Below are 24,332 nucleotides of genomic sequence, written 5' to 3'. Positions count from 1 at the left end.
TAAGATGAAGGAGGACGCTTACAAACTACTAAAACAAAACAAAACTCCATGGCAACGCTGCCGTAACTCAAAATCGTTTCTCTGCTTGAATCAAGCACGGTCGATGCCACGCCCCCTTTAGCCATCTACCCAACGTGATCGGTCGGCTCGTCGACTCTACGCACAACGCTGCAAAAGTGCCATCCAGATAAAACCCGAGGGCCGCGCTGCCGTTATACTTTCGCATTGAGGCGGGGGCCACAAAACATCGCCTCGCGGGGCGCAAATGGCCCGCGGGCCACCAGTTTGAAACCACTGTTTCTAGAACCCCCCCCCCCGCCGCAACTGGTCCCAATTGGGCCCACCAGAACCAAACAGACGGCTGTTAATAAAGTGCAAGACATTTTCTTGACATTTTTTTCGGTATGCGTAGCCTGGCGACGATTTGGTGACTCGGCATAAAACGAGAAGGTTTCATAACTGCGGTTATGAAACTCGTTCATTGTCACTCAGCGACGTGTCTGTCAAGAACTAAAGTAAAAAAGGAGCCCAGAAAGTCTACGGTTTTTGTCTTTTGAGCATTTTTGATTTTGACCATGTGCACGGCGGCTGGGTTTGATCCATCGCAAGTGATAACTTAAATCAGACCCATTTAAAAAAAAAAAAATGCTAATAAAATAAAATGCTCCAGAACAGACACAGGAAATCTGTCGTTTTGGGTCAATTTGCAGTCAGCCCCGCCAAAAGTGAGCTCGGGCTATACAATGCTAACGTCTAGTAAATCGACGCCGTTTCGCGCCGGCTGAATATTCTCAGGGACTGTTCGGATCCAAAGAAGCGGCCTCTAAGCTAATCCGACTCTTCTTCCGCGATTTTATTTGGGTTTTTCGTCAAGAGGGCCGCGTGACCTCCGTCGTCTGCGCGGCGGCCCGTCCGGCGACCAGCTTGTCGAAGTCGTCCCGGCTCAGAAGGTTCTCGGTGATGCTTTTGCTCTCCTCGAACTTGGGCAGGATGACGGCGATGTAGCCCTCCGTGGACGGCTACGCGCGGCGAGCGCCACAAATCTTTCAGTATTTGATATTATGATGATGAAAACAACAACATTTTTATATTGACCTTTTCCTGTAAGAGGCCCGGCCTTTCCAGAATGTTCTCGTTGACCTCGAGGAGACGTCCCCTGATGCAGCTGGACGGATTTGGATCAATTAAAATCCCCCCGCCACTGTAAGAATTTGGATCCAAAATGTAAGAACTCACCTGTAGACCGTGAACTGGGTTTGATCCGTGCACGTTATTCGACACAGCGGCGCAAATTCAGTCAGGAATTGACCTCCCTGGTTGGGCACGCGCCAATGAAAAGATGGCCCCGAAAAGCAGAAAATACGCATTTTGCGCCAAGGTTACCCGCTTGGACTTTCCGGACACTTTGTTGTTCAAGCGGCTGCAGGCGTTGCTGATCTGGTAGTTGATCTTGGCGATGCTTCGGCCTTTCTCCAGCAGCGGGTGAGTCTCGGCCAAGGTGATGACGCAAATCCTGAAGATTGGGGGGAAAAACAGCCACGGGGTATGTCGTCGTCGTTGATGGAATATTACTGAAGGATAGCTACCTGTTGGAATGCTGAAGGATGCAATGGTCCTCGCACGGGTTTCCCTTCATATCTGTCACGTACATGTATCCATTATGAACAAAATACGCAGGTCTTAGTTAACGCCGTTATTCGTAATAATATCACCAGCGTGTTCAACTCTCACATAAAAACATTTAGAATGCAATGGAAATCAGCTAATTGTGACATTTTTATAGCCGACCACCGTTCGTGTAATGCAAAAAGTGACGACAGCTGCTTCGGCTAAGCTAGCAGGTTGCTAACACGAGCTCAGTTTCTTTTTTTATTTACCGGCTCTGTACCATCGCGTGTAGTAACGGTCGATCACTGAAGGCGCGGCGGCTCCATCGTTTTTGTGCTCCTCGTCGTCCATGAAATGTTTTGACGGGGAAATATTGTTGTAATGAAACGAAAATAAACCGCCGCCGGCGATTTTTTTTGTAAATTGTTTCTTATCGGACAGGAAACCGTGTAACACAGATTGTCCGTCTGTTTAAACAAAAACGTCCGGGCAATGTTTCCGGGTTTTCAGTTCCGCGTGAAAGCAAAGAAGATGCTCGGAACGTCAAATTAATGGCAGATAAGCGACGATAGCGACAGTCAAACGTGACGACATGAAATTAGTCAACGTTTGTTTGTCAGTAGTTGTTGTTGTTGTTGTTAAAGTGACGACGAAAGCAGTTTTGTGGTGCGAAACGAACACTTCGCCTTGCCAGCAAGTTCACCAACAAATCACGTGGGTGACATGTTTCAGAAGAAGCCAACATTTATTGCAAGATTTCGTCGCATTTGGTCGGCAAGCCACAAAATATTTGGAGAGCGCAACGCCTCGCCAGCACTGATCTAAAGAAAAAAAAATGTTTGGCTCATTGGCGACCAAAGTGAAATCGCCATCCGCCATCTTGATCCTCCCAAAACAAGCATGCCGACCTCTACGTTCATCGCCAGTTTCGTGGCTGTGAGAAAACATTCCACAGGTAAGTTGGAAAGATTTACTTTTACACTGTTAAAGTCTGTTTGTAAAGTTTTTTTTTTGTAATTTTCTGATTAACTTAATTTAATTTTCTGATTAACTTAATTCACTTGAACAAAGTTTTGTTCACAGTTGTTGTAAAAGCGATGTCAATATTTTAGGTTAGGGTTAGTGGATAAGCAAGAAAACACACTTTCTGTGAAATTTTTGATGAATTTCATAATACAGAACTTTGCAAATTCAATTTGATGTTTAAGTGTGAGGAAAAATGTTGAAATTTTCCTTTTGAAATGGGACTTCGCAGAGATAACAAATGAACAATGCGTTTAGCATGTATTTGCCCATTGCGAGTCCTTATTTCCAAAGCGGTTTGACTTGAAATGTAATGTTTTTATGACAAAAAAAAGCTCATTTTTTTTGCCATGTTATGATGATAGTGCTTCAGAATATATTTTGGAAAAAGTTAGCATGTCGGCCCTTGGTAACGGTGTTCTATGTCTTTCCTTTGCACTTAGCCTTTTTCGGTCGAATTAAAAATCCTTCGCGTTACCAGAACTGAAAAAAAAAATGTCAAGATCACACGACCAGTTTTAAATTTTACATGCCAAACTTTGAGGAAAAACCCCGCCATAATCCAACCTGTAAATCATGTCGTCCACACATTTTGGGAGTACCAAGATGGCGGCCAAAAGGGTTCGACCAAATCGACACACCGCTAGATATGTATGCGCTATCCAGTCTTTATTATTATTATTATTTTGGTTAGTGCTCGCCGCCAGACACGTTTGCAAAAAAAAAAAAAAAAGGTTCAAGCGTTTCGCTCAATATTTGCCTGGCAGGTTAATCGCACACTTGACTCAACAATACTGTACGGCTATTTGCAGACAAATATTTTCCAAATACAGTTTTCATTAATACAGCTAACCCCTGCGTATTTTCGGTTGTATTTGTTTATTTTTGGGGGGAGGGTCGTCTTTGTATAAAACTTCAGGATGCCACAAGAGGGTGCCAAAGCACTGGCTAACAAGAACTATATTGGTGTCAAAGAACTGCTACTGTACGTGGACGTGATACATGTACACGAAGAGAAACTGACATTTTTGTTTCCCTTGGAGCTGCTAACATTAGCCTGGGTTGTTACCGGTGGTGGCAGAGAGAGAGTGCAATTTTCCAAACATATTGTTTGATGGGTTTAAAATGATATTAGTGTTTTCATAGCTTGTGCATTTTTTTCCTTGTCAGTTAGCTTGCGGGTTACTACGCGTACAACTAATTCTCAAAATTTGGACATTTCCTCATATTGTCCAATAGATTATTGTCCACTAGTATAACCAACATCAGTGGTGTCATGCTACTGATATTCTAAAAAAATGTGGAAGGGAAAAAAAATGTTTTTTTTAATAATAAGTTTGTCTTTTGCTGAGTATTGGCATTTTTATTTTTACTTGAGTTGAATCAGTACCTCTACTGTGTAAAGTGTACAGTGTGTGAGCCACTCCAGATACCGGAATATAATATGAATTACATACGGCGTCATAACTGACAGGCGTTGAGTAATGATGACATCATCTTTGCTCGCCAACAGAGAGCGAGAGAACGCGCACGAGGCATTCGAGGGCCAAACGAGTTTTCCGTGAATCGCGCAGTCTGCATTGAGCCGCTGCCGAGACGGAAAGTTTTGCCGCATCTTTTTTGCTTTTTTTTTTTTTTTTTTTTTTTCTCTCCGTGACTCTCACGCGACGCGGAAGACTCGGCGACTGGCTGGAAATATTCGACCCAAAGGGAGAATCTTGCGTCAGCCTTGGAAGGCGGAAAGCGCACGGTGCCATTTTGGGTGTTTTGAGACGGAAGCAAAATGGTGGCACAGCGACCAATTGGTCAGGCCACCGGCGAAACGACTGTGGCTTAGCAAAGCATGTTTTCCGTCGAGATTATTACTCATAAATGTTGACAAGTTTAATTACATTTTAGCTAGCGAGAACGTACGAGAATCAACACAATTTATGTTGTATACGCATACTTGTTGCTAGGCAGACTAGAGGCTGTGGCGTGTCTTTTGAATTTACCTTTGCGGCGTTATGATTAGTAAAATAACCAAATAATAAAACATAACAACTGGAATAAAATCTGAACAAATATCTTAACAAAAGAGGAGGAACTGAAAGACTTTGAGATATTTTCCCAATGGTCCCACGCTACTTTTAGCTAGGCAGACTAGCGACTGTGGCATGTATTTGAATTTACCTTTGCGGCGTTATGATTAGTAAAATAACCAAATAATAAAACATAACAACTGGAATAAAATCTGAACAAATATCTTAACAAAAGAGGAGGAACTGAAAGACTTTGAGATATTTTCCCAAATGGTCCCACGCTACTTTTAGCTAGGCAGACTAGCGACTGTGGCATGTATTTGAATTTACTTTTTCGGCGTTATGATTAGTAAAATAACCAAATAATAAAACATAACAACTGGAATAAAATCTGAACAAATATCTTAACAAAAGAGGAGGAACTGAAAGACTTTGAGATATTTTCCCACATGGTCCCACGCTACTTTTAGCTAGGCAGACTAGCGACTGTGGCATGTATTTGAATTTACTTTTGAGGCGTTAAGATTAGTAAAATAACCAAATAATAAAACATAACAACTGGAATAAAATCTGAACAAATATCTTAACAAAAGAGGAGGAACTGAAAGACTTTGAGATATTTTCCCACATGGTCCCACGCTACTTTTAGCTAGGCAGACTAGCGACTGTGGCATGTATTTGAATTTACTTTTGAGGCGTTCTGATTAGTAAAATAACTAAATAATAAAACATATCAGCTGGAATAAAATCTGAACAAATATCTTAACAAAAGAGGAGGAACTGAAAGACTTTGAGATATTTTCCCACATGGTCCCACGCTACTTTTAGCTAGGCAGACTAGCGACTGTGGCATGTATTTGAATTTACTTTTGAGGCGTTCTGATTAGTAAAATAACTATATAATAAAACATAACAACTGGAATAAAATCTGAACAAATATCTTAACAAAAGAGGAGGAACTGAAAGACTTTGAGATATTTTCCCACATGGTCCCACGCTACTTTTAGCTAGGCAGACTAGCGACTGTGGCATGTATTTGAATTTACTTTTGAGGCGTTATGATTAGTAAAATAACCAAATAATAAAACATATCAACTGGAATAAAATCTCAACAAAAATCTTAAAAGAGCAGAAACCGAAAGACTTTATTGAGATATTTTCCCACATGGTCCCACGCTACTTTTAGCTAGGCAGACTAGCGACTGTGGCATGTCACTTGAATAAATCTGTGAGGCGTTCTGATTAGTAAAATAACCAAATAATAAAACAGAACCGGAATCAAAATCTTAACCATAGAGCAGGAAGCGAAAGACTTTTCCCCTACATGGTCCCACGCTACTTGTCGCGAGCCAGACTTTGTGGGGCACAATCATTGGAGGCCGGCAAACGATTGGTCTCTGGTCCTCATCGCTGTTTCCTTGGGACCGAACTAACGATCCCAACAGAGGTCCGGCGGGTTCCTGGAGCAGCGCCGGCGGGCTCCTCGGCCTGCCTGTGAAGCGTTTAGCCGTCTCCGCTATCTATTCGCATCTGTCAGTCGGTGCGCATTCCCCGCATTTCACCACTTATTGTTGGAGGTTCTCCTCCGCGAGGGGGTTCAGCCACAGGCCGCCGCCTTCGGTCCACGTCAGCTACTAGCGCAACACTTGGCTTCTTCTTTGGCACCCCCACGTGCCCTCCCCCCCCCCCCTCTCCCTCTCCTCCCTCCTTCCACATGGAGCCGGTCCAGCAACCTCGGAGAGCCAGATAAGGAAACGCCGAAGAGGACGGGCCGAGGCCGGGATGCGTCTGAGCTCGTCAAAAAAACTATTCGAGTCCCAACTGTCGGGCTGCCGCGGCCCATCACCTTCCTGGAAAATGACAACAATAGCGAAATTGTGCGCGAAGATAACAGTTCAGTTCCGGAAAGTGCTCCGTATGCCTACGAAGTGGACGGTTGCAAAACATTGCGAGCACGCCAACAAAATTGGGGCGCTAAAGCGTCGGAACGCGGTCGTCGCATCCTGGTAAAATCCCCCAAAGTTATGAAAATTTGGAGGTTTTTCGGCGTGTTTAGCTTTGATTTTGCGCTTGTTGCCTTCGTTCCTTTGCTAAAATAATCCACACGGAGTGTTTTCTTTGCGCCACACCTGCAAGTTCACAAAAGCGCTTCTGTGTTTTCAGCTTCGGCCGCCGTGGCAACGGGAAACACGTCCGTCGGTTGTTGACCTTTTCCAAGAGTTCACGAGAGTTTTTGGCTTCGGGCGGAGCATTTTGAGCGGCGTTCCCGCTAATCAATCATCTGGACGTGCGCTTTGAGGCCTCCCTCAAGTCAATCGCCCCTGCGAGACGTCGCTATAAATCGTCTTTATGATGAGACGCTTTTCTTGACTTCTCGAACTATTTCCATCTTGCGCCGCTTTTTTTTTTTTTTTAGCAATTAGACGTACTGGAAAGGTGCGTTTAAAAATGACTAATGACTTGCCAAGACTGCAAAATGAAGACATTCTAGTTGCCCGTGTCCTGTTGCTAACAATAACAAGATGCTAACATCGTCGTTGCTTATTAGCATGATTTTCCTGATTACTTAACATTTCTTGTTAGCTTGGAGATTGCTAGCCAGGGTGGGTTCCGTTGTTTAGCAGTGACATTTCTTGTTGCAACGTTAGCGTCAGTGCTACGCATCATCATTCGTATTGTGTCTCGTCGTTGCTTGTTAGCATGATTTTCCTGATTAGTTAACATTTCTTGTTAGCTTGGAGATTGCTAGCCAGGGTGGGTTCCGTTGGTTAGCAGTGACATTTCTTGTTGCAACGTTAGCGTCAGTGCTACGCATCATCATTCGTATCGTGTCTCGTCGTTGCTTGTTAGCATGATTTTCCTGATTAGTTAACATTTCTTGTTAGCTTGGAGATTGCTAGCCAGGGTGGGTTCCGTTGGTTAGCAGTGACATTTCTTGTTGCAACGTTAGCGTCAGTGCTACGCATCATCATTCGTATTGTCTCGGCATCAATACCGCTTGTTAGCGTTGAAATATTTGTTAGCATGAACGCTGCTTGCTAGGGTTGACATGGAAGTTTTTTTTTATCCTTGGAATTATTAGGAGCAATTGAAGACTAGTTCAGACAACCAGACAACGGAGACCGGAGAGGGTTAGCATTGACATTTTTCTTGGCAAACACGTTGTTTATTAGCACAAACATTGTTTGCTTTTGGATTCTCCACGTTGGCGTCGGCATGAACCGTTTTATTAGCGTCAGTCCTGCACGATTGACAGCGGCTAACAGCTAACAGATGCTCCTGGTTATATTTTTAACAGCACACGGGACAATTTTTCCTGTTCTTAGCGAGGACTTGAAGCATACGAGAAGACATTGTTCATGTTTTTTTTTTTTAAACCGGAAAACTGCCATCTATCAAACACGAGCGGATACGCGGCCATCAATCACGGGACAACTTCCTGCCGTTATTTTACCCGACTTGTTCCTCTTCTTTCTCGTAACTCGAGCCGTCGGGACGTCAGACCTGTGCCGTCCCCCCCGCCCCCCCAAGAGGAGCTTCAGCCAGGCCGGCAGTGGAAAGAACGAGCGATCAGCCAGGGAGGACGCAGAGGGAGCGTGTCTGGCAGCCCCCCCTTCTTCCGAAGGCATTTCAAAGGCCTCCGTCGGCGTGTTTAAACCAGACCCCGGGCCTTAATTTTGCCTTCATCCCTGCAAAGGTTTTTCCCCTTTGCCACGTTACTCACGAGGCAGGTAATAACATTTAACGGCCGTCTTTTTACGAGCCTCACGTGGTTAAACATGAAGTCAGCACTCGGCCTCGTTAACACTTGGCGGCGCAGGACCGCGTTTTGCCAGAAGACCAATCCGGAGTGATCGCGCCGAGCGGTCCGGACGTCCCCAGCGAGAACTCAGCTGGCCGCTCAGCAAAGATCTTTATATTCTATCCAAATGCTCTCCCGAAGGTCTTCCCAGAAAGGCTCGAGTTGCCCGTCCCTCCTCGAGGACTGGGTCGAGACCTTCCGGTTGCAAGGGTCTTGTTTTCTTACAAGTATGACCTCCGTTCGTTTCCCTCAACCGCTAGCAGTCTCCCGTCCCTCCTCGAGGGCTGCGCCGAGACCTTCCGGTCGCAAGGGTCTTGTTTTCGTACAAGTATGACCTTCGTTCGTTCCCCTCAACCGCCAGCAGTCTCCCCGGAACTGGACCCACGTTAAAGAGTCTCATCTCGCTAGCAACGTGCTAACGCGCCGCTGAACGGCTCCTCTAATCCGGTGCGATCTTTTGGCGTAAAGAAATACAAGAAAGTAACGCAAAATCCCCGACAGCTGACCCTAAACTCGGACTCAGTTTTCCCTGCGAGCTGCCACCGATCTCCGAATGTCTCCTTTCGAACGCTACCTTTGAACGCTAACGTGTTCCCCTGTTAGCAACATTAGCGTGGCCCTCGGCATTTTGTCAGTAAGGAATCAACGGATTCCAACTTGATCAAAGAACAAGACGTGTCATTTTTCCGGTATTCTTATTGATCCATTTCCAAAGATTTCTCGAGTGACTAATTATGTACCAACGTTATGTAAATCTGGTTCTAATTAGCCCGCGTGAGCACCCGCCCGTGCTCGTAAAACGACCTCAATTAAGGCCCAAATGGAACTCGGTTTCGCGTACGCGCCGCTTGGTCGCTCCCCCGGGAGAACCCGAAAAACAGATGTCGGCCGAAAGTTCAACTCCCGGCTCAGCCGGCGAGAAAGTACAAAGTGCACGCCGGAGTAAGCAAACATTGATTGGGCGCGTTGCTTCCGTCCATCCTGGAGGTGAAATCCGACGTTTGGACAGCTGCTCGGGAGGATGTGGGGATTAGCGCGCCAGGGCCGCGACACAATCGCTCGCGTTCTTCATTTCCTCCTCTCATCCCTCCTTTTTCCCGATCGAGAGAGGCCGAAGCTCACCGCTCGCGATGTTAAAGGACGCAGAGCTGGGCCAACTTTTGCTCCGGTTCACTTCGGAACCAATCGACCAATTATTTCACGAGATTATTCGCTAATGTTCGTATCAAACGACTGTCTGAAAAATGTGTTCTTGCTCATCCAAGCCACGCTCGAGCGCGTGTCGGCGAGTTCGGTTTTTGATGAGTTTGCCTCTGCCGCCCTTTAAAGTCGTTGCGCTGTGGACTCCCAAGCCGTCAAGCCGTCTTCTCCAGATCCGATAAGTGCTGCTAAAAGTATTGAATACAGCGTAGGGGGTGGTCACAATGGCTTCATCGAAGAACCGGTCTGTGGTTTCAGGACGGATCTGGCTGTCTGATCTTCGGGCTACCAGAGAGCGGAACCCTTCAGAAGATTCCACCCTGAAATGGGCCCCGGGGCTGCAAATCCGCCATCTGGGGTTCCAACAGGCTTTGCGCTGACGAACACACATTAAAAACAATCTTTATTATTTATTTTTTTTTTTTTACGAGCGTCTTTTTGAGTCAACAAAACGCTGAGTCGTCTTGCCCTCGCTCGTTAATGAACACGCACGCTTGTAAAAAAAAAAAAAAAATGTAAAGGCCGCAAGGAACAAGCCGTTAAAGTTTTTGACGATCCGGGTTAAAGACGCAGATGCAGGATTTCCTCTCAGCGCGTTCTACAGTACGGGATCATGCGGGAACGTGAAGCCGCTTTTCCGCACCTGCCGTCGGAAGCAGCGAAATATGATTGTTCGCCGCGTTCTTGTGCCGGTACATTTCTCACGGAACTGGGACTAACTGGCTCTGAAAGACTGAGCTAGCGGCGAGAGTTTTATCAGCGTTTGTACCCTCGCACAAAACCTGGGAGGACGCTTGACATGACATCTCTGCTGGGTTCGGTGCACTTTGGAGTCAGCCAGCACTCCCTGAAAGGTCTCCAGTTGGTCCAAAACGCTGCCGACGGCCTCTTAGCTGGAACACGTCCAGCCCCTCCGGGTGTCCGTGTTCAAAACCCGGCTCGAAACCGGTTCTGAATTCCTCGGCGTTTAAAAGGGACCCTCGGGAGAGAGAAATTCAGAAGGAGGCGAGCGGCGTACTTTCTGTCTTTTGAAGATGAGCAATTTGATCTGGTTTTGGCTCGCTCCTGCCTGGTGGAGGCGTTTATGGTTGTAAAGTATTCAGTTGCACGTTTGTTCCGCTTGGAAGTGAAATTTTTCACCGCGGGAGTTTCACATCCTCAAGCGAAACTGAAAATGTATTTTTTGTTTTTTTGTTTTTTTTTTTTGAGCTGCGAAGAAGAGGCGTCTCCTGTTTCGAACAGCTCAACTTTCTCCCGCCGACGGCCGAGCGGTTCGCCCACGCCGGTGTTTACGTTCTCGGCTTTACTCATCATTCTCCGGCAGCCCCGAGCCGCCGTTTTTATTTATATAAGTGCAAAGTTATGTTTGCTATCGTTGCTACTGATAAATATTTACATTCTGCAGAGAAAATGATCTAATGGGGGGCTGATATTGATGGTTGGTGTGCATGGTGCAATGACCGGGGGGAACGGCTGGGGGGGGGGGGGGTGTCAGAAAATAATCAAAAGCTCTTCTGGATGTTTGTGAGGAAATCTGACTGGAGAATCTCTCGGGACGTCTTAGTCATCGCAGAAGAAGACGGCAAATAAACTTGATCGCGGAACCCAGCAGGAAGGTCTCCAGTCAAGTCCAACAGTTCTTCGGATTTGGCCGCAAGGCGACGCGGCACCTTGGCAAGACAGTCTTTTTTGGCTAGCAGCGAAGCTTAAGGGGCGCCGTAGTCGACGTTCGCCAAGCTGTTTTCAGGGAGCACGTAAAGGGATTTGCCCTTCTTGCGTCTGCTTTGCGCCCTGGCCCTTTGGGCTTCTTCGCACTCGGAGAAGGACAGGTACGCGGCCATGCTGTTCCTGACGCCGTAGCTGAGCGCGTTGCCGTTCGGCTGCGTCCTGGTTGGCGAGATATTCAGACCACGCGGTCAAGAAGGGTCCCCCCGCAGGGGCAAGCTGCGTTCGGCTTTACCTCAACTTCCTGTCGACGTGGCGTCTCATGACAACTGCCGGATCTTCTGTCGGCGGCGCGGTCGGGCTGGACTGGCACGGCGACGTCAGCGCACAGCACAAGCCGTCCGCAAAGTCTTTTAGACGAAGAACAAACCACCGTCCAATGTCATGAACACGTGCTTGGTGGCTGCATCTTGTTTTTTTTGGGGGGGTACACACGCTCACCCGAGTAGTAGTTGACCAAGTTTTCCAGGCACTGGAATGTGAGTCTAGCGGAGATGTAGTACCAACCGTTGTCCAGTCGGCAGATGCGGTAGTGCCGTATGATGCGGTGCTTGACCGACAGCACGTACATGCCTAAAAGCGGACGCAGCATGTCAAGAGTTTTACTTTGTGCTCGTAAGCGCAGAGTCCGGTCGTTGCCAGGAAGTTGCAGCGCTGTCAGAAAAGCAGAAGTTGACGGTCCTGCGCGCTAACGCGGTGAATTTATCTCGCATGCTTAGTCACTGTGGACATTTGCATGAGTCACGAAGGGCTGCAGACCAAAAAAAAAAAAAGCTCGGATTCTTGGGCAAAACCTTTGGACGTTGTAACGCTTAGTCCAAAAAATATTGTCAGCTCTTTTCCTGAGCTAGCGTCCTCACCTCGCTCTGTGGAGCTTTCCCGTACCAGGAAGGAGCCCACCCTGTTTCCAGGGAGAAGGAGGAGTTCCTCAGCCTTCTGCCTCGTCACCCCCTCAAAAAGCCACCTGAAAGAAGAAGGAGGACCCTGCTCCATCAGCCTTCTTTGCGGTTTTTCAGCTGCACTTACCCGTGATACACTTTGGCCACGTGATTCCCGGGTATGAAGTTCTCTTTTCCCGTCCGGAGCGAACGGACCTTCCTCCAGAACCCCTCCCTGCGCACCCGAGAAAGAAAAGCCAGACGAGAGTCGGAACTGCCCTCGGGTTTTGTCGGTTAAAAATGCAAACGTATGTGCGTACTCCGCCGACACGCTGAGCTTCTCCCCCATCCGGAAGATGGCTTCACTGACGGTAGGCGGTGGGTAGTCTGCAAGGACAACTGCCACATCTTCCTCCGAGCCTGGAGATCAGACCGTTATAAAAAATAACCCCAAACGGCCACTCCACCTTCTTTTGGGTCGTCTCTCTTTAGCCCCTTTCACACGGCGTTTCTGCGGAATTGCCGGATTGCAGACGTAACAGAAGATCTGGCGTTCTTCGCCTCTGTCTTTGCCTCTTGGTCTTCTCACCCCCTCTTTCTGACAATCAGGTTTTCCCTTTAACACAGTCCCTAGCCGCCCTTTGTTAAGCCTCCGATGCTAGCTTAGAAGCTGGGAAATTTCCGGATCAACTTAAAACCCCTTTGTCTCTCGAGATACTGGCATGGAGAGAAAACCCAGAGATAAACCGTCTTTGACTATTAGTGTGAAAGGGGCTCGTTCCAACAATGCCACACATTCCACTGCAGTTACTAGCGCTTATTTTGAAAGTCTTGACTTCTTACCTTCCGAAGGAGCGCCACAGTCGCCGGTGCTCAGGTTGTTACAGGTGCGCACGCCTCGCATCACGTTACCCATCCTGAAGTCGGAGAACTGCGTCACCCTTCACGCTGGTCACAGTCTTAACAGAGTGACATAGTAGCGTCTGATTGTCGGACAGCCCCGTCCTCCGAATCTATAAAGTTCCGCTTGTGACCCCAAAAAAATTAAACAATTGCGCAACCTTGATCATTTTGAACCAAGCGCCTCGACAAGGAGGGTGGGGAAAAAAACCCACAAAAAGTAACCGTGATGACGTGACGCGTTGCGAGAGACGCGACGGATCATTTCGGGGCAGCGTCGCTGAGTCGAGGAGCGCAATGACTTGACTTTGACTGCGACTGCGACTGACGGCTCGACAGCCCACTTCCTGCCGCCAGATGAGGAAGAGGACCTGCCTTTGGTGGTTCAATCACTCACTTGTGATGATTTCTCTTTTGAGTCTCGCCGTCGGTGTCCAGTCTCAGCCGTACAGATCAGATCGAGGTGCAAATGCAGCCGAGGGGACTTTTCCTGGTTTGAATCGACTTTAATCCTACAAGCTTCTTTGGTACTAAATTTTGAGCAACGGAGTCCACCTATTAAGATCCCTGAACATATGGAGGGTTAGATTCTCAGTGATCCCAACAACTGGTGTTATGGCTCCCTGCGAAACCAATAATGAAAGTCCAGGACTTTCCTCGAACCGGCCTCTTACACGTGCTGCAATTTGTTCAAGTCGCTCAATTGGTTTTTGCAAACGGTTTTCTGGGCAAGGGCTCGGTAAAGCCAGCTGCTTTCCGTCTGTGGCTGACGTCGGCCGCATTTTGATGTCTGGCCGCGTTTGACTGCTGCAAAGGACGTTTCCGCGCCCTCCGTCTGAAATGACAAAATGACCCGCTGGAAGGATTCGCCAACATTTTTTTTTTTTTTTTTTTCCGTACAAGCCAAAGTCCCATACGCTCGTCAGGGTTCATTTGTTTTGTTTTTGGGTTTTTTTTTCCAGGGTTTGTTTCACCCCAAATGATAGACATTCCACATGCCGCGACACCGGTAGTTAGCGCCTTCCGCGGCTGCGAATAGCGTCTAAAAGCAGCAACGGGTCTGACTTCACTGCTTCGGGGAAAACCGCAAGACTGAACGCGCCTCTCCTTGGACGCAGACGAGGTGTCCGTCGAAGTGTTTGGTTGTCACTGTACTTGTTAACCTCGTCGCTGTTTCGGCCGCGCCAAAGAGGAACCGCTCAAGTCGAATATTTGGAATCTGACCCAAAAAACAAAAAAAAGACCTCAGCGATTCCCAGATTACCAAGAACGGTAGAAGCTGTCTTCTGCTTTTTTTGTCGGCTTTTTTCTTTGCGACGCGTAATCCAAAAGAGTAAACATGCACGTACAAACTGACTCGTGTTCAGATAAGGATTTCGAGATCAACTTTATTTTTAAGTTTTTTACCATTAACAGTGGTCAACTTGGTGTTCGGTGAAGAAACAATAAAATGTCCCAAAAAATGATCTGGATTTCTCTTGGATTTGATCTGAAGCGTTCGGTCCTGTCCGTAAAGGAACCCACAAAACCGTCTCGGGTGTGCGTTTTTGTCGGCTTTCATCCGGAAATCGCTTCTCACGACCTCGAGAGGGCTCCGGAACGCGGCCGGCGTCATCCGGCGCAAGGCGACGCGTTGGCCGCTACGTCAGCTCTTTAGCTCACTTTGGAACTGTTCCAGGACACAAGAGACACGGTCGGTCGGTGCCGTCCTTCCAGAATCCCCTCAGGTGTTTTGTGTACAATGAGCGAGAGTTTGTTTGTTTTTTTTTTTTTTGCGAGGGACCACCTGTGCGCTGTATCAGCTCGCAACGAAGGGATAATGCCAGCCTTCACGTGCCGGGCGGGGTAACTACGGGTTCCCTTGCCAGCCGTCCCCGCCAAGCCCATAATGAGAGTCCGCGCCCCCCTTCGGCCGTCCACGCGGGAGTCGAGCATTTATCGCCGCGTCACCATCGCCTATTACTCGGTCATTACGCGGCAGGGAGCGAGTTCCACGCCGTGCCGGCGTTTGCTGCGCACCTGCGCAAACCCCGCCGGCCCGACTCCGAGTCGCATCCGATCGCGAATATTCGAGCGTTTATTTTCCCGCTGGGGGAAAGAAATCGCGAGTGGTTTGTAAGCCAGAGTCAAAATCATTTCGAAGCGTGAAAGGTGATTTTTTTTTTTTTTTGCAGTGAGGTTCCCTAAAGGGGACATGCTGTTTTCTGGACCCCGAAGACACACCTATTTGGAGACGACGTGAAGCCGAGCGGCCGTTGCGTAATAACGGCAGCGCTCCAGGGCCTTCTTTTCCAACGGCTGCTCGTCAATTTTCTGCTCTCTCCCCCGCTGGCACTTCCAGAAGGATCTTTGACTCCCCCCCCCCCCCCTCCCCTCCCCTTTTACTCAGAGAAGCATTCCAAAGCATGACAGCGATCGCCAGGATTTCTCGACTCTGTCATCATTTCAGAGTCGGCGCGGCCAAGCCAGGCAAAACGCGATCCTTTTGTGTAAGCGCAACTGTGCGATCGAGTTTTTTGGGGCGAAAACTTCTCATCTATGCAAGATCGCAAAAAAAAACAAAAAAGGGGGCTTGGAGTGTGATTTGGGAGCGGAGAGTCCGAGACTGGACCAGAACTGCCGATGTTTGACTTGTAAAGCCGTCAATGGCAGCGAATGTGTTTTTAAGAGTCGATGTTCAAATAGTTGCGCTATTAACACAAAGTTATGACCATCAGTTCTTGATATTTTTGTCTGTTTTTGTGTGCTTTGAAACAAATTTCACGCAAAAATGTCTTCGCTTGTCGGAAGGATGACCCGGCGCTAGCGGCTCAGCGTTAGCTACTGTTCCGGCGTCTCCTGTTCTGCGTTCGTCCTCCCGGTGAATTTTGAAGCGACAGATCCGGAAAACGTCAAACCGGTTTTGCCGGCACCTCCGACGGCGCTCGCCTCGCGTTCCCGTCGGTTGTCGTTGCGGGAAAAAAAACCGCGACGATGTCGTAAAGTGCGTCGTTTTTAGCCCTTGCGCGGATGTGTTCTGCTCTAAATCCGGTTTACGACCTGCAGTGGCTCCGCATTCCCTCGAACTTTTGGAATTTTGCAGCAGATGGAGGACGTCAAGCCGGCGGGACCTCCGCGTGGATCATAACACTGACGCGGATCATAAACCCGTTTGGAAATGTCGAGAGCTTCGTATGTTAGTGCGGGTCCAAAAAAAATGTATTTTCCATCGACGACCTCGAGCTGCTATTGGGCCTCGTTTATCATCAAACTCACGTTGGACTTTTTACTTCTTCTACCCGACGCTCAATTTTATGCTGCGTCATTCCCGCTGCGTGACAACTCAATCCAGAACAAATGTTGTGTTTTTTATGATCATTTTTTTTTCCCCCTCCAAGATGTGCGTGCAGTTAATTTTCTCAGGCCAAACAATGAGATTTTATTTTGGGGGTATCAGCAGAACCGTGTCGAGCGCTCCAGCATGCGAAGGCCTGCCGGGATGTCGGCCACGTGTCGCTCTCACGAATGCCCTGCGAAACGCTGACCTGGTCCTCCTCCAGTCCTCCAGTCCTCCAGTTGACTATGAGCAAGGCTTTTGTCCCCACCGACGTGCCGGAGAGCCCGGCAGCCGAGCGCGAACGCTCCCAAGTCAAAACATTCCTGCAGTGGGCGGAGCGCCCGCTATCAAGAAAGGCTTGACGGCCATTTAGAACCCAGACGGAGCGACAGAAAGAATTTTGTTTGTTTTCGGCGGAGCGTGAACCGAAGAGGAACTGGTGCCAAGTCCGAATCCCTTTTTCGCATTGTCGACGTTCCTCAAAAACAAAACGTTGCACTCATATATTTTTTCTTTTTTTTTTTTTTTTTTTTTTTGTTTTGCCCCGGTCTTCACGCATCATCTTGTCGCCGCATTCTTTCGCCGTGACGTGACTCTCCGGATTTCAACCTGTTTGGATACCGACGACCTCTGCGTGAATCGTTGTTTTAAGGAACATTTTCAGAACCTGCTTGTCGGTTTCTTCCAATAGATCTTCGTCTGCTTTGGTGATGCCCCGCCCAGATTTAGTCGGTCTCAGTCTCGGGCTTTTTCCTTTCGTTAGCTTAATAGCGTAGCTGCTTATGTCATATTTGAACATTTTTTAAAAACGAGCCGAAATGAGTTTCCTCCGCAAGGTGTCCAGGCTCTCCCTTAGAGAACGGGTGTGCAGCTCGGTCATCCGGGAGGGGCTCGGTGCAGAGCCGCCGCTCCTCCGCATTGAGAGGGGCCAGAGGAGGTGGCCGGGGCATCTGATTTGGATGCCTCCAGGCCGCCTCCATGGTGAGGTGTTCCTGGCGCGCCCCACCGGAAAGAGACCCCCGGGACAACCCAGGACACGCCAGAGAGACCACTTCTCTCGGTTGGCTTGGGAACGCCTCGGTCATCCGGGAGGGGCTCGGTGCAGAGCCGCCGCTCCTCTGCATTGAGAGGGGCCAGAGGAGGTGGCTGGGGCATCTGATTTGGATGCCTCCAGGCCGCCTCCATGGTGAGGTGTTCCTGGCGCGCCCCACCGGAAAGAGACCCCCGGGACAACCCAGGACACGCCAGAGAGACCACTTCTCTCGGTTGGCTTGGGAACGCCTCGGTCATCCGGGAGGGGCTCGGTGCAGAGCCGCCGCTCCTCCGCATTGAGAGGGGCCAGAGGAGGTGGCTGGGGCATCTGATTTGGATGCCTCCAGGCCGCCTCCATGGTGAGGTGTTCCTGGGGCCTCCCACCGGAAAGAGACCCCGGGGACGACCCAGGACACGCCGGAGAGACTACGTCTTCTCGGCTGGCTCGGGGCGGCCTCGGGATCCCTCCGGAAGAGCTGGAAGAAGTGGCTGGGGAAAGGGAAGTCTAGCCATCCCTGCCGGAAAAGCGGTAGACAATGGATGGATGGGTGAAAAACAAGAATAGACTGTTTCTCGATAAGCAGCAATAAGTTAAAAATGACTTTGTCAATTGCAGCTTTGCTATGACGCTAACGTTTTTGTCGTCAAACAGGGAAAATCATCGTAGCCCGACACTTTGACCCGCCGCCTACGAGTTCACGCCGGGCTGCCGCATTCTTGCCAGAGAGTTACAGATGTTTTTTTTTTTTTTTTCCTTCTCCTCTTTTTTTTTTTTGTCCATCCGTGAGCTAGATGTCGCCCGCAGCTATATAAAGCGGCTATAATTACCCGACCGGTCTGTACATACGTTCAAATAAACAAGACCGCCGAGGCCCAGAGGCCCCCTCGCGTGAGCCTTTAATCCAGCTTCCAATCTCGCGTAAGGAACAAACGATGAAAAAGATGCAGTCCCTCTTTTAGGTGCACTTGCGCTACAAAATGCAACGACTTAAATCAATAGTCGGTCGTAATCGAGATTTAGAGCTAGATAAATCTAGATAATTGCAGCGAATGTTTTGGATTTTGCGCAAGCGCTTTGTTGCTAGGCAGACTTGGAACGAAAAAACTGTTTAATATTTATTTCCGGTCACTCGGCACCCTCGAACGTCTGCCCTTTTCACACGTAACCTCGAGGCATGCTTTTGCGCAGCTTTCCCCCGACGCCAGTTGACTTCGGAGCGCTAATTGTCCCGATGCGCACTTCGCTGGAGGGCGTCTCTTTGAGTTCGGGGGCGGGGGGGGGCGTAAACTGTGGGTTTTTCACTTTCTACTCTAAGACCGTGGCCGTCTGTCCCGACCTGATTGCGGTTAGCACTTGCGAGCCTTGCCAACGTGTTTTTGTAGTGGCAACCCAGCGGACTGCCGAGGCTAGCGCCGACGATTAGCGTCGGACGCGAGACCCGAGGCGGCGCGGAGTCCGACGCTAATGCTCCTCCTCGCTCCTTTTGGGCGCTAATGCCCTCCAGACGGCGCTGGACGCGACATCAGTCCAAGCAAAACTAAAACGAGACGGGCGGGAACAGTTTTTTCGCCCTGGATCTTGATGACATCACCGATTCATGTTGCGCATGTGTGCGGCCGGCAGCTGTGAGCCAGCGTTTCTTTGTTCGGGTCTTGTTATTAATCACACAGTTTTATGCTGCAGAGATGATGAACTAAATGATACGGAGTTGCTCCGATGGACTAGGATGGCGACCACCTGAGAGTTGGACGCTCATATTCTGACAAGCCAAAAGAAGCCGCGAGCGCAATTTTACGCTCGCGTAATTGTAGAGGATGAAACGTGCGTTATTTTGGGGAAGATGTTCAAATAAAGTCGAGCGTGTTGGGTCAACCGCCTCATCTCTGTGGCAGAAATCAAAGAGGAGAACATGTGGTCCTGGTGAGGTTCTTGAGGTCTACCCCGGAACCCTGACCAATGGACCTTCAAGGGGAAGAGGAGGCCAGATGGAAAGGAAAACGGGACCAGATGTGATGAAAAGGTGGTCAGGAGAACCCGGAAGTCCACCAGATTGAGGAGTTCGGTAGGAGGAGGACTACAGTTGATGATGAATCTTGAAGAAGATCCGGTGAAAGGATCAGCTCAGCAAGGGGAGAAGGAAAGAGGAGAAACTGATCCGGGTTCAGGGAAAGGAGCAAGAGGAGAACTGGAGTTGGGAAGAGCACCAGAGACCAGAAGGAGGTGCAGTTGACCGCTACAAGAAGAGACCAGATTAAGGTGGAAGACGAGCAGAACCGGAGAAGAGGGGAGGAAAATGAGGAGGTGAAAACGCTAAATGAAGGAGATGGCGGTGAACCAGATCGAGGAGGAGATCCAGAGTTGGGGAGAGGAGAGGCCCGGACCTGGCCTGAGGAGGAGGGGATGGAAGGGAAGGACCTTGGTCGACCAGAATGGGGAGGTGGAATAGCTACGAAGGTTGTAAACCAAGGCCAAGACCAGAAGGAGGAGACCCGGGATTAAGGGGAGGAAAGGGGAACCCCAGATGAGGAGGAGGATGAGAAGTCGAACCAGATCGAGGAGAAGGAAAAGGGAGATGAGCAACAAATTAAAGCTAAGAACGAGGAGAAACTGATCCGGGTTAAGGGATAGGAGCGAGAGGAGATCCGGAGTTGGGGAGAGTACCAAAGACCAGAAGGAGGTGCATCTGACCGCTAAAAGGAGAGACCAGATTAAGGTGGAAGACAAGCAGAACCGGAGAAGAGGGGAGGAAGATGAGGAGGTGAACGCTAAATGAAGGAGATGGCGGTGAACCAGATCGAGGAGGAGATGCGGTTAAGTTAAGGGAAGGGAAGGAGGTGCACTAGAACGAGGAGGTAGAAAAGCTACGAAAATCGTGAACCAGGGCCAAGACCAGAAGGAGGAGACCCGGGATTGAGGGGAGGAGAGGGGAAGCCCAGATGAGGAGGAGGAGGAGGAGGAGAAGTCGAACCAGATCGAGGAGAAGATGGGAGGAGGGTCGGGGCTGAGAGGAGAAGGAGGTGAAGAAAAAGAGATGAGAGAAGAGCGGCGGAGTGTGTGGACGAGGGCGGCAGAAGGGGGAGGGTGGAAGAGAGGAGGAGCGTCCGAGGAAGGAGAAGAGAAAAAGGCAGCGCCGTCTGAGTTTGGGGAAGAGGGGAGCAAAGACCACGGGAGGAGGAGGAGGAGGAGGAGGAGGAGAATTTGGGGATGTCGGCGGCGCTCGCTCGGAGCAGGTAGAGAAGGACGAGGAGGACCCCGGCAGCGGCAGAAAATCGGCAGGTGAAAAGCCGCCCGACGGTCCCCGGAGAGCTTCGAACGCCGGCGGGATGCGGCAAGCGAGCGTGCGGCCGGCCGGGCTCGCGTGAGCAGCGCTCGAGCGGGACTCGGGCGCCGGATGCGCCTCGGGCCCCCTCGGGCCCCTCGCCAGGGATGATTTGGCTCCTCTTGTGGACTCTCAGCGCGGTCGGGATTCAGCAGGTACCGGACTTCACACTCGCGCCGATAATCCGCAAGACCTTCGCCATTCTTTGGCGACATCGTGCGGCCCCTCGCTAATAATTGCTCATTGTTTTAACTGATCTAAATACATAAATCGCTACGGCGACCCGGAGGTCGCAAAACCCATCCGTCTATCCCTCTTTCTCTCCGCGCTTTTCCATTCCGGAATGAGGAAACGTTCCAAGACCGTTCCGACAAAGCTTTTGAGCGCCACGTTGTCTTGCTCGTTCAGAGAGTTTTTGTCACCCCGAGGCGACGGGAAGCGGAGATCAAAGGTGCCGGGGGGAGGGCGAGCCCCGTCGCTTTTGGGGTTTTTTTTTAATTGGGGGTCCCGCTTACTGGGGGGGGGGGGGGGGGGGAATGAACAAAATAAAACTTGGTTGGGCTCGTCACCGAAGAACATGCACTAAAGTCTTGTTTCTAAGGTTTGGGACCAAGACCCAGGACGAAATGCAAAATTTAGCAAATTGTCGTTATCCCCCTTCAATTTTTTTGCTCAATTACCTCGAGAAACAAATCCTGAACTGCGGAAATGGAAGGTGAACCCGCAATCCCGTCGAGAACTCCAGTCACAGTTTTTTCCAAGATCGATCCCTTCCTCCGGTGATCCATTTGTAACAAAACAAACTTCTTCAATTTCGACAATATTTACTTTCTATTTGTTTGATTCATATTTGCGACTTTGAATCTTGAGGCGACATTTTGCCACACGGCTCCCGCGGCTGACCGGTACCGTACTTCTCGCGCAGAGCGTTAATGGCAAATTCAATTGAACATATTCGGAGAGACGAGGATTTCTGAGCGGCGCTGACGAGACGTAAATAAATTCTACGGCACGGGCGGCCAGGACGGACTTCCGAGGGGAAACGCTCACTGCGACGGCGGATTGCTCGAATCCGCCGCGACGGATCAACCGGTCGGTCCCGAGTCTGACGTTTTTCCCGACTTCCCGTCCGGCAGGGCTCCTCCCGGAATTCCACCGCCGCGCCGCCGACCGGCGAGGCCTACGACCGCACGCAATACTGCCGGTGGCCTTGCGAGTGTCCCGCCGAGCCCCCCGCCTGCCCGCCGGGCGTGAGCCTCCTGACGGACGGCTGCGACTGCTGCAAGACGTGCGCCCGGCAGGCGGGCGAGGAGTGCAACGAGGCGGACATCTGCGACCACCACAAGGGGCTGTACTGCGACTACAGCTCGGACAAGCCGAGGTACGAAAAGGGCTCGTGTGCATGTAAGTGTCGCTCGCACGGGCGGGTCCCGGACCGCCAACCAAGCGTCGTTTTTTCCCCCAGTCGTCCGGGTCACGCGAGTCGGCAAAAGTTAAATCGACCCGGTGGCGTCTTTCAAAACAGAGGTGGAGAATTTGAGCAAAACGGGGGCGGGACCTTTACGCCGGCGCTTAAGCAACCGCGGAGAGCCTCCCCTTAACTTTTGCCGAGATCCGTGACCCGCAAGACTGAGAAGGTGCGAGAAGTCACGTCGCCTCACCCGCGTCCGCCGTACCCCCGCCAGACATGGTCGGCACGGGCTGCGAGCACGACGGCGTCATCTACCGCAACGGCCAGAGCTTCCAGCCCAGCTGCAAGTACCAGTGCGTGTGCGTCAACGGCGCCATCGGCTGCGTGCCGCTCTGCACCGAGTCCAGGCCGCCCCGCGTCTGGTGCCAGAACCCGCGCCGGGTCAAAGTGCGAGGACGCTGCTGCGAGGAGTGGATCTGTGACGAGCCCAAGAGGGGGCGCAAGACGGCGCCCAGACACGCCGTGGAGGGTAAGACCACTCGCCACGCTCTACACTAAACCCTCACTTATCCTTTTTGTTCACGTTGTGTACATTTTCCATGTGCTACTACTTGACACTTTGACGAGGTGCATGCATTTTATTTGTCCACTTGAGGTCACCATCCACACACGCTACGCAAGCGCCTGCCCGATCAAGTCTTTGCGGTGTAACTGTAGATAATCAAGCTAAACGTTGCTCTTTACTTGGGCAAGTCTCGCCACGTGCGTGGAAGTCAAACGCTCGCTTCCCTGTGTGCACGCGTGTCAGCGCCCCCTGCTGAGCTGAGCGGCTGGCACGAGAACTGCGTGAGCCAGACCACGTCGTGGAGTCCCTGCTCCAAGACGTGCGGTCGCGGCCTGTCGCTGCGCGTCTCCAACGCCAACCGGCGCTGCGAGCCGGTCAAGGAGTCGCGCCTGTGCACCCTGAGGCCGTGCGACGCGGACATCGCCAAGACCATCAAGGTGCAACTGCGGACATCTGAGGCGCAGGACCAGAACTCCGGCGTGCGTGCAGGTCTAATCCGCTTTTTGCTCGTGTCGCTCAGGCGGGCAAGAAGTGCGTCAACGTGTACCGCGAGGAGCAGCCGTCCAACATGAGCATCTCGGGCTGCACCAGCACCAGGCAGTACCGGCCCAAGTTCTGCGGCGCGTGCACGGACGAGCGCTGCTGCATCCCGTACAAGTCCAAGACGGTGCCGGTGGAGTTCTCGTGCCCCGACGGGTCCACCTTCTCCTGGAAGATGATGTGGGTCCAGGCCTGCTTCTGCAACCTCAGCTGCAAGAACCCCAACGACATCTTCGCCGAGCTGGAGAATTACTACGGCTACCCCGAGGTCATGAACTGACCCCGGTCCGGAACCGGGCCTTCCAATTCGGTTGCTCTTTGTAAGTCTTTGACTTTTTTCCTATTGGAAAAATATGTAAATAACGACGCGACGTATTTCCGCCAGGGATTCGTGAAGCGGTCGAAAAGAAATTTTAATTTTTTTTTTTTCTTTTTTTACCCTTTAGAGGACATGGAAACAAAAACAATAAAAACTTAATATTTATAATGATGATATTTTAGTGTAAAGGCTTTTCATTTTGTCATTTTCATTTTTTTAATCCTTTACGTGGCTTGTAAATCCCCCCCAAAAAATGCTCACTTATAAATACAAGAATATATTGTAAAGTGTTTTAAAAATATTTATATAGTTACAATATTTGTATATTTTAAAAATATTTGATAATTAGAAATATACATATATATATGAAGGACTTCAAAATTTTAAAAAAGTACTTTTTTTAATTTGGATAAAATTAGATTAATGTACCAAGAAATTCCTATTTTTCATACTTGTAATATTTTTACATATCTTGGAAATGCAAAAAAAAAGTTTTTGGAAAAAAAAAATGCTCACTCCTATAAATACAAGAATGTATTGTAAAGTGTTTTTAAAATCTTTATTTATAAATATATATATATTTACAATATTTAAAAAAAAAAATTGATAATTACAATTCCATTAATGATGTACCAGTATAAATATACTGTGTGTATATGTGGATATATATAT

At 49.6% G+C, this 24,332-nt stretch overlaps 4 protein-coding genes across 7 annotated transcripts in view; 1 reads left to right on the top strand and 3 right to left on the bottom strand.

The window, feature by feature from the left end:
* Window positions 1-24,332, bottom strand: part of ndrg1a (N-myc downstream regulated 1a) — a 148,851-nt gene that overhangs the window by 107,111 nt on the left and 17,408 nt on the right. The window lies entirely within an intron of this gene.
* abitram (actin binding transcription modulator) lies at window positions 836-2,029 on the bottom strand. 2 transcript variants are annotated; one of them, XM_061822084.1, is made up of 6 exons: window positions 1,889-2,029; window positions 1,587-1,638; window positions 1,384-1,513; window positions 1,237-1,313; window positions 1,096-1,165; window positions 836-1,019 (listed from the first exon to the last, which is right to left on the bottom strand). In XM_061822084.1, exons 2-6 carry the CDS (start codon window positions 1,634-1,636, stop codon window positions 870-872), a joined length of 477 nt encoding a protein of 158 aa, XP_061678068.1. In that variant the 5' UTR covers window positions 1,637-1,638; window positions 1,889-2,029; the 3' UTR covers window positions 836-869. The 2 variants fall into 2 exon arrangements, with proteins under 2 accessions (XP_061678068.1, XP_061678058.1); XM_061822074.1 differs by having other exon boundaries at window positions 1,878-2,012.
* ccn4a (cellular communication network factor 4a) lies at window positions 1,443-23,794 on the top strand. Of its 3 annotated transcripts, XM_061822048.1 has the most exons (6): window positions 2,425-2,563; window positions 15,332-15,646; window positions 21,962-22,229; window positions 22,511-22,765; window positions 23,045-23,238; window positions 23,322-23,794. In XM_061822048.1, exons 2-6 carry the CDS (start codon window positions 15,563-15,565, stop codon window positions 23,619-23,621), a joined length of 1,101 nt encoding a protein of 366 aa, XP_061678032.1. In that variant the 5' UTR covers window positions 2,425-2,563; window positions 15,332-15,562; the 3' UTR covers window positions 23,622-23,794. The 3 variants fall into 3 exon arrangements, with proteins under 3 accessions (XP_061678047.1, XP_061678032.1, XP_061678039.1); XM_061822063.1 differs by lacking the exons at window positions 2,425-2,563; window positions 15,332-15,646 and adding an exon at window positions 1,443-1,543; XM_061822055.1 differs by lacking the exons at window positions 2,425-2,563; window positions 15,332-15,646 and adding an exon at window positions 20,807-20,980.
* sla1a (Src like adaptor 1a) lies at window positions 10,166-13,709 on the bottom strand. Its single transcript, XM_061826093.1, has 7 exons — window positions 13,101-13,709; window positions 12,578-12,677; window positions 12,406-12,492; window positions 12,240-12,343; window positions 11,821-11,952; window positions 11,615-11,729; window positions 10,166-11,541 (listed from the first exon to the last, which is right to left on the bottom strand). Exons 1-7 carry the CDS (start codon window positions 13,171-13,173, stop codon window positions 11,361-11,363), a joined length of 792 nt encoding a protein of 263 aa, XP_061682077.1. The 5' UTR covers window positions 13,174-13,709; the 3' UTR covers window positions 10,166-11,360.

The sequence above is a fragment of the Syngnathoides biaculeatus genome, chromosome 1 (assembly GCF_019802595.1).
Source record: "Syngnathoides biaculeatus isolate LvHL_M chromosome 1, ASM1980259v1, whole genome shotgun sequence".
Classification (NCBI taxonomy): domain Eukaryota; kingdom Metazoa; phylum Chordata; class Actinopteri; order Syngnathiformes; family Syngnathidae; genus Syngnathoides; species Syngnathoides biaculeatus.
This window is presented reverse-complemented; position numbering and strand designations above follow the sequence as displayed.

What these genes read in the sequence shown, in the direction of transcription:
- abitram (XM_061822074.1), bottom strand. Translation starts at nt 1,959, where the DNA reads ATGGACGACGAGGAGCACAAAAACGATGGAGCCGCCGCGCCTTCAGTG. An exon ending in ATCCTTCAGCATTCCAACAG is followed by an intron (nt 1,514 to 1,586) that starts GTAGCTATCCTT and finishes CCCAATCTTCAG; the next exon opens with GATTTGCGTCATCACCTTGG. An exon ending in CGGGCCTCTTACAGGAAAAG is followed by an intron (nt 1,020 to 1,095) that starts GTCAATATAAAA and finishes CGCCGCGCGTAG; the next exon opens with CCGTCCACGGAGGGCTACAT.
- sla1a (XM_061826093.1), bottom strand. Translation starts at nt 13,173, where the DNA reads ATGGGTAACGTGATGCGAGGCGTGCGCACCTGTAACAACCTGAGCACC. An exon ending in GTGGCCAAAGTGTATCACGG is followed by an intron (nt 12,344 to 12,405) that starts GTAAGTGCAGCT and finishes TTCTTCTTTCAG; the next exon opens with GTGGCTTTTTGAGGGGGTGA. An exon ending in CACGTCGACAGGAAGTTGAG is followed by an intron (nt 11,542 to 11,614) that starts GTAAAGCCGAAC and finishes CTCGCCAACCAG; the next exon opens with GACGCAGCCGAACGGCAACG.
- ccn4a (XM_061822048.1), top strand. Translation starts at nt 15,563, where the DNA reads ATGACAGCGATCGCCAGGATTTCTCGACTCTGTCATCATTTCAGAGTC. An exon ending in GCAAAACGCGATCCTTTTGT is followed by an intron (nt 15,647 to 21,961) that starts GTAAGCGCAACT and finishes CCCGTCCGGCAG; the next exon opens with GGCTCCTCCCGGAATTCCAC. An exon ending in ACATCGCCAAGACCATCAAG is followed by an intron (nt 23,239 to 23,321) that starts GTGCAACTGCGG and finishes CGTGTCGCTCAG; the next exon opens with GCGGGCAAGAAGTGCGTCAA.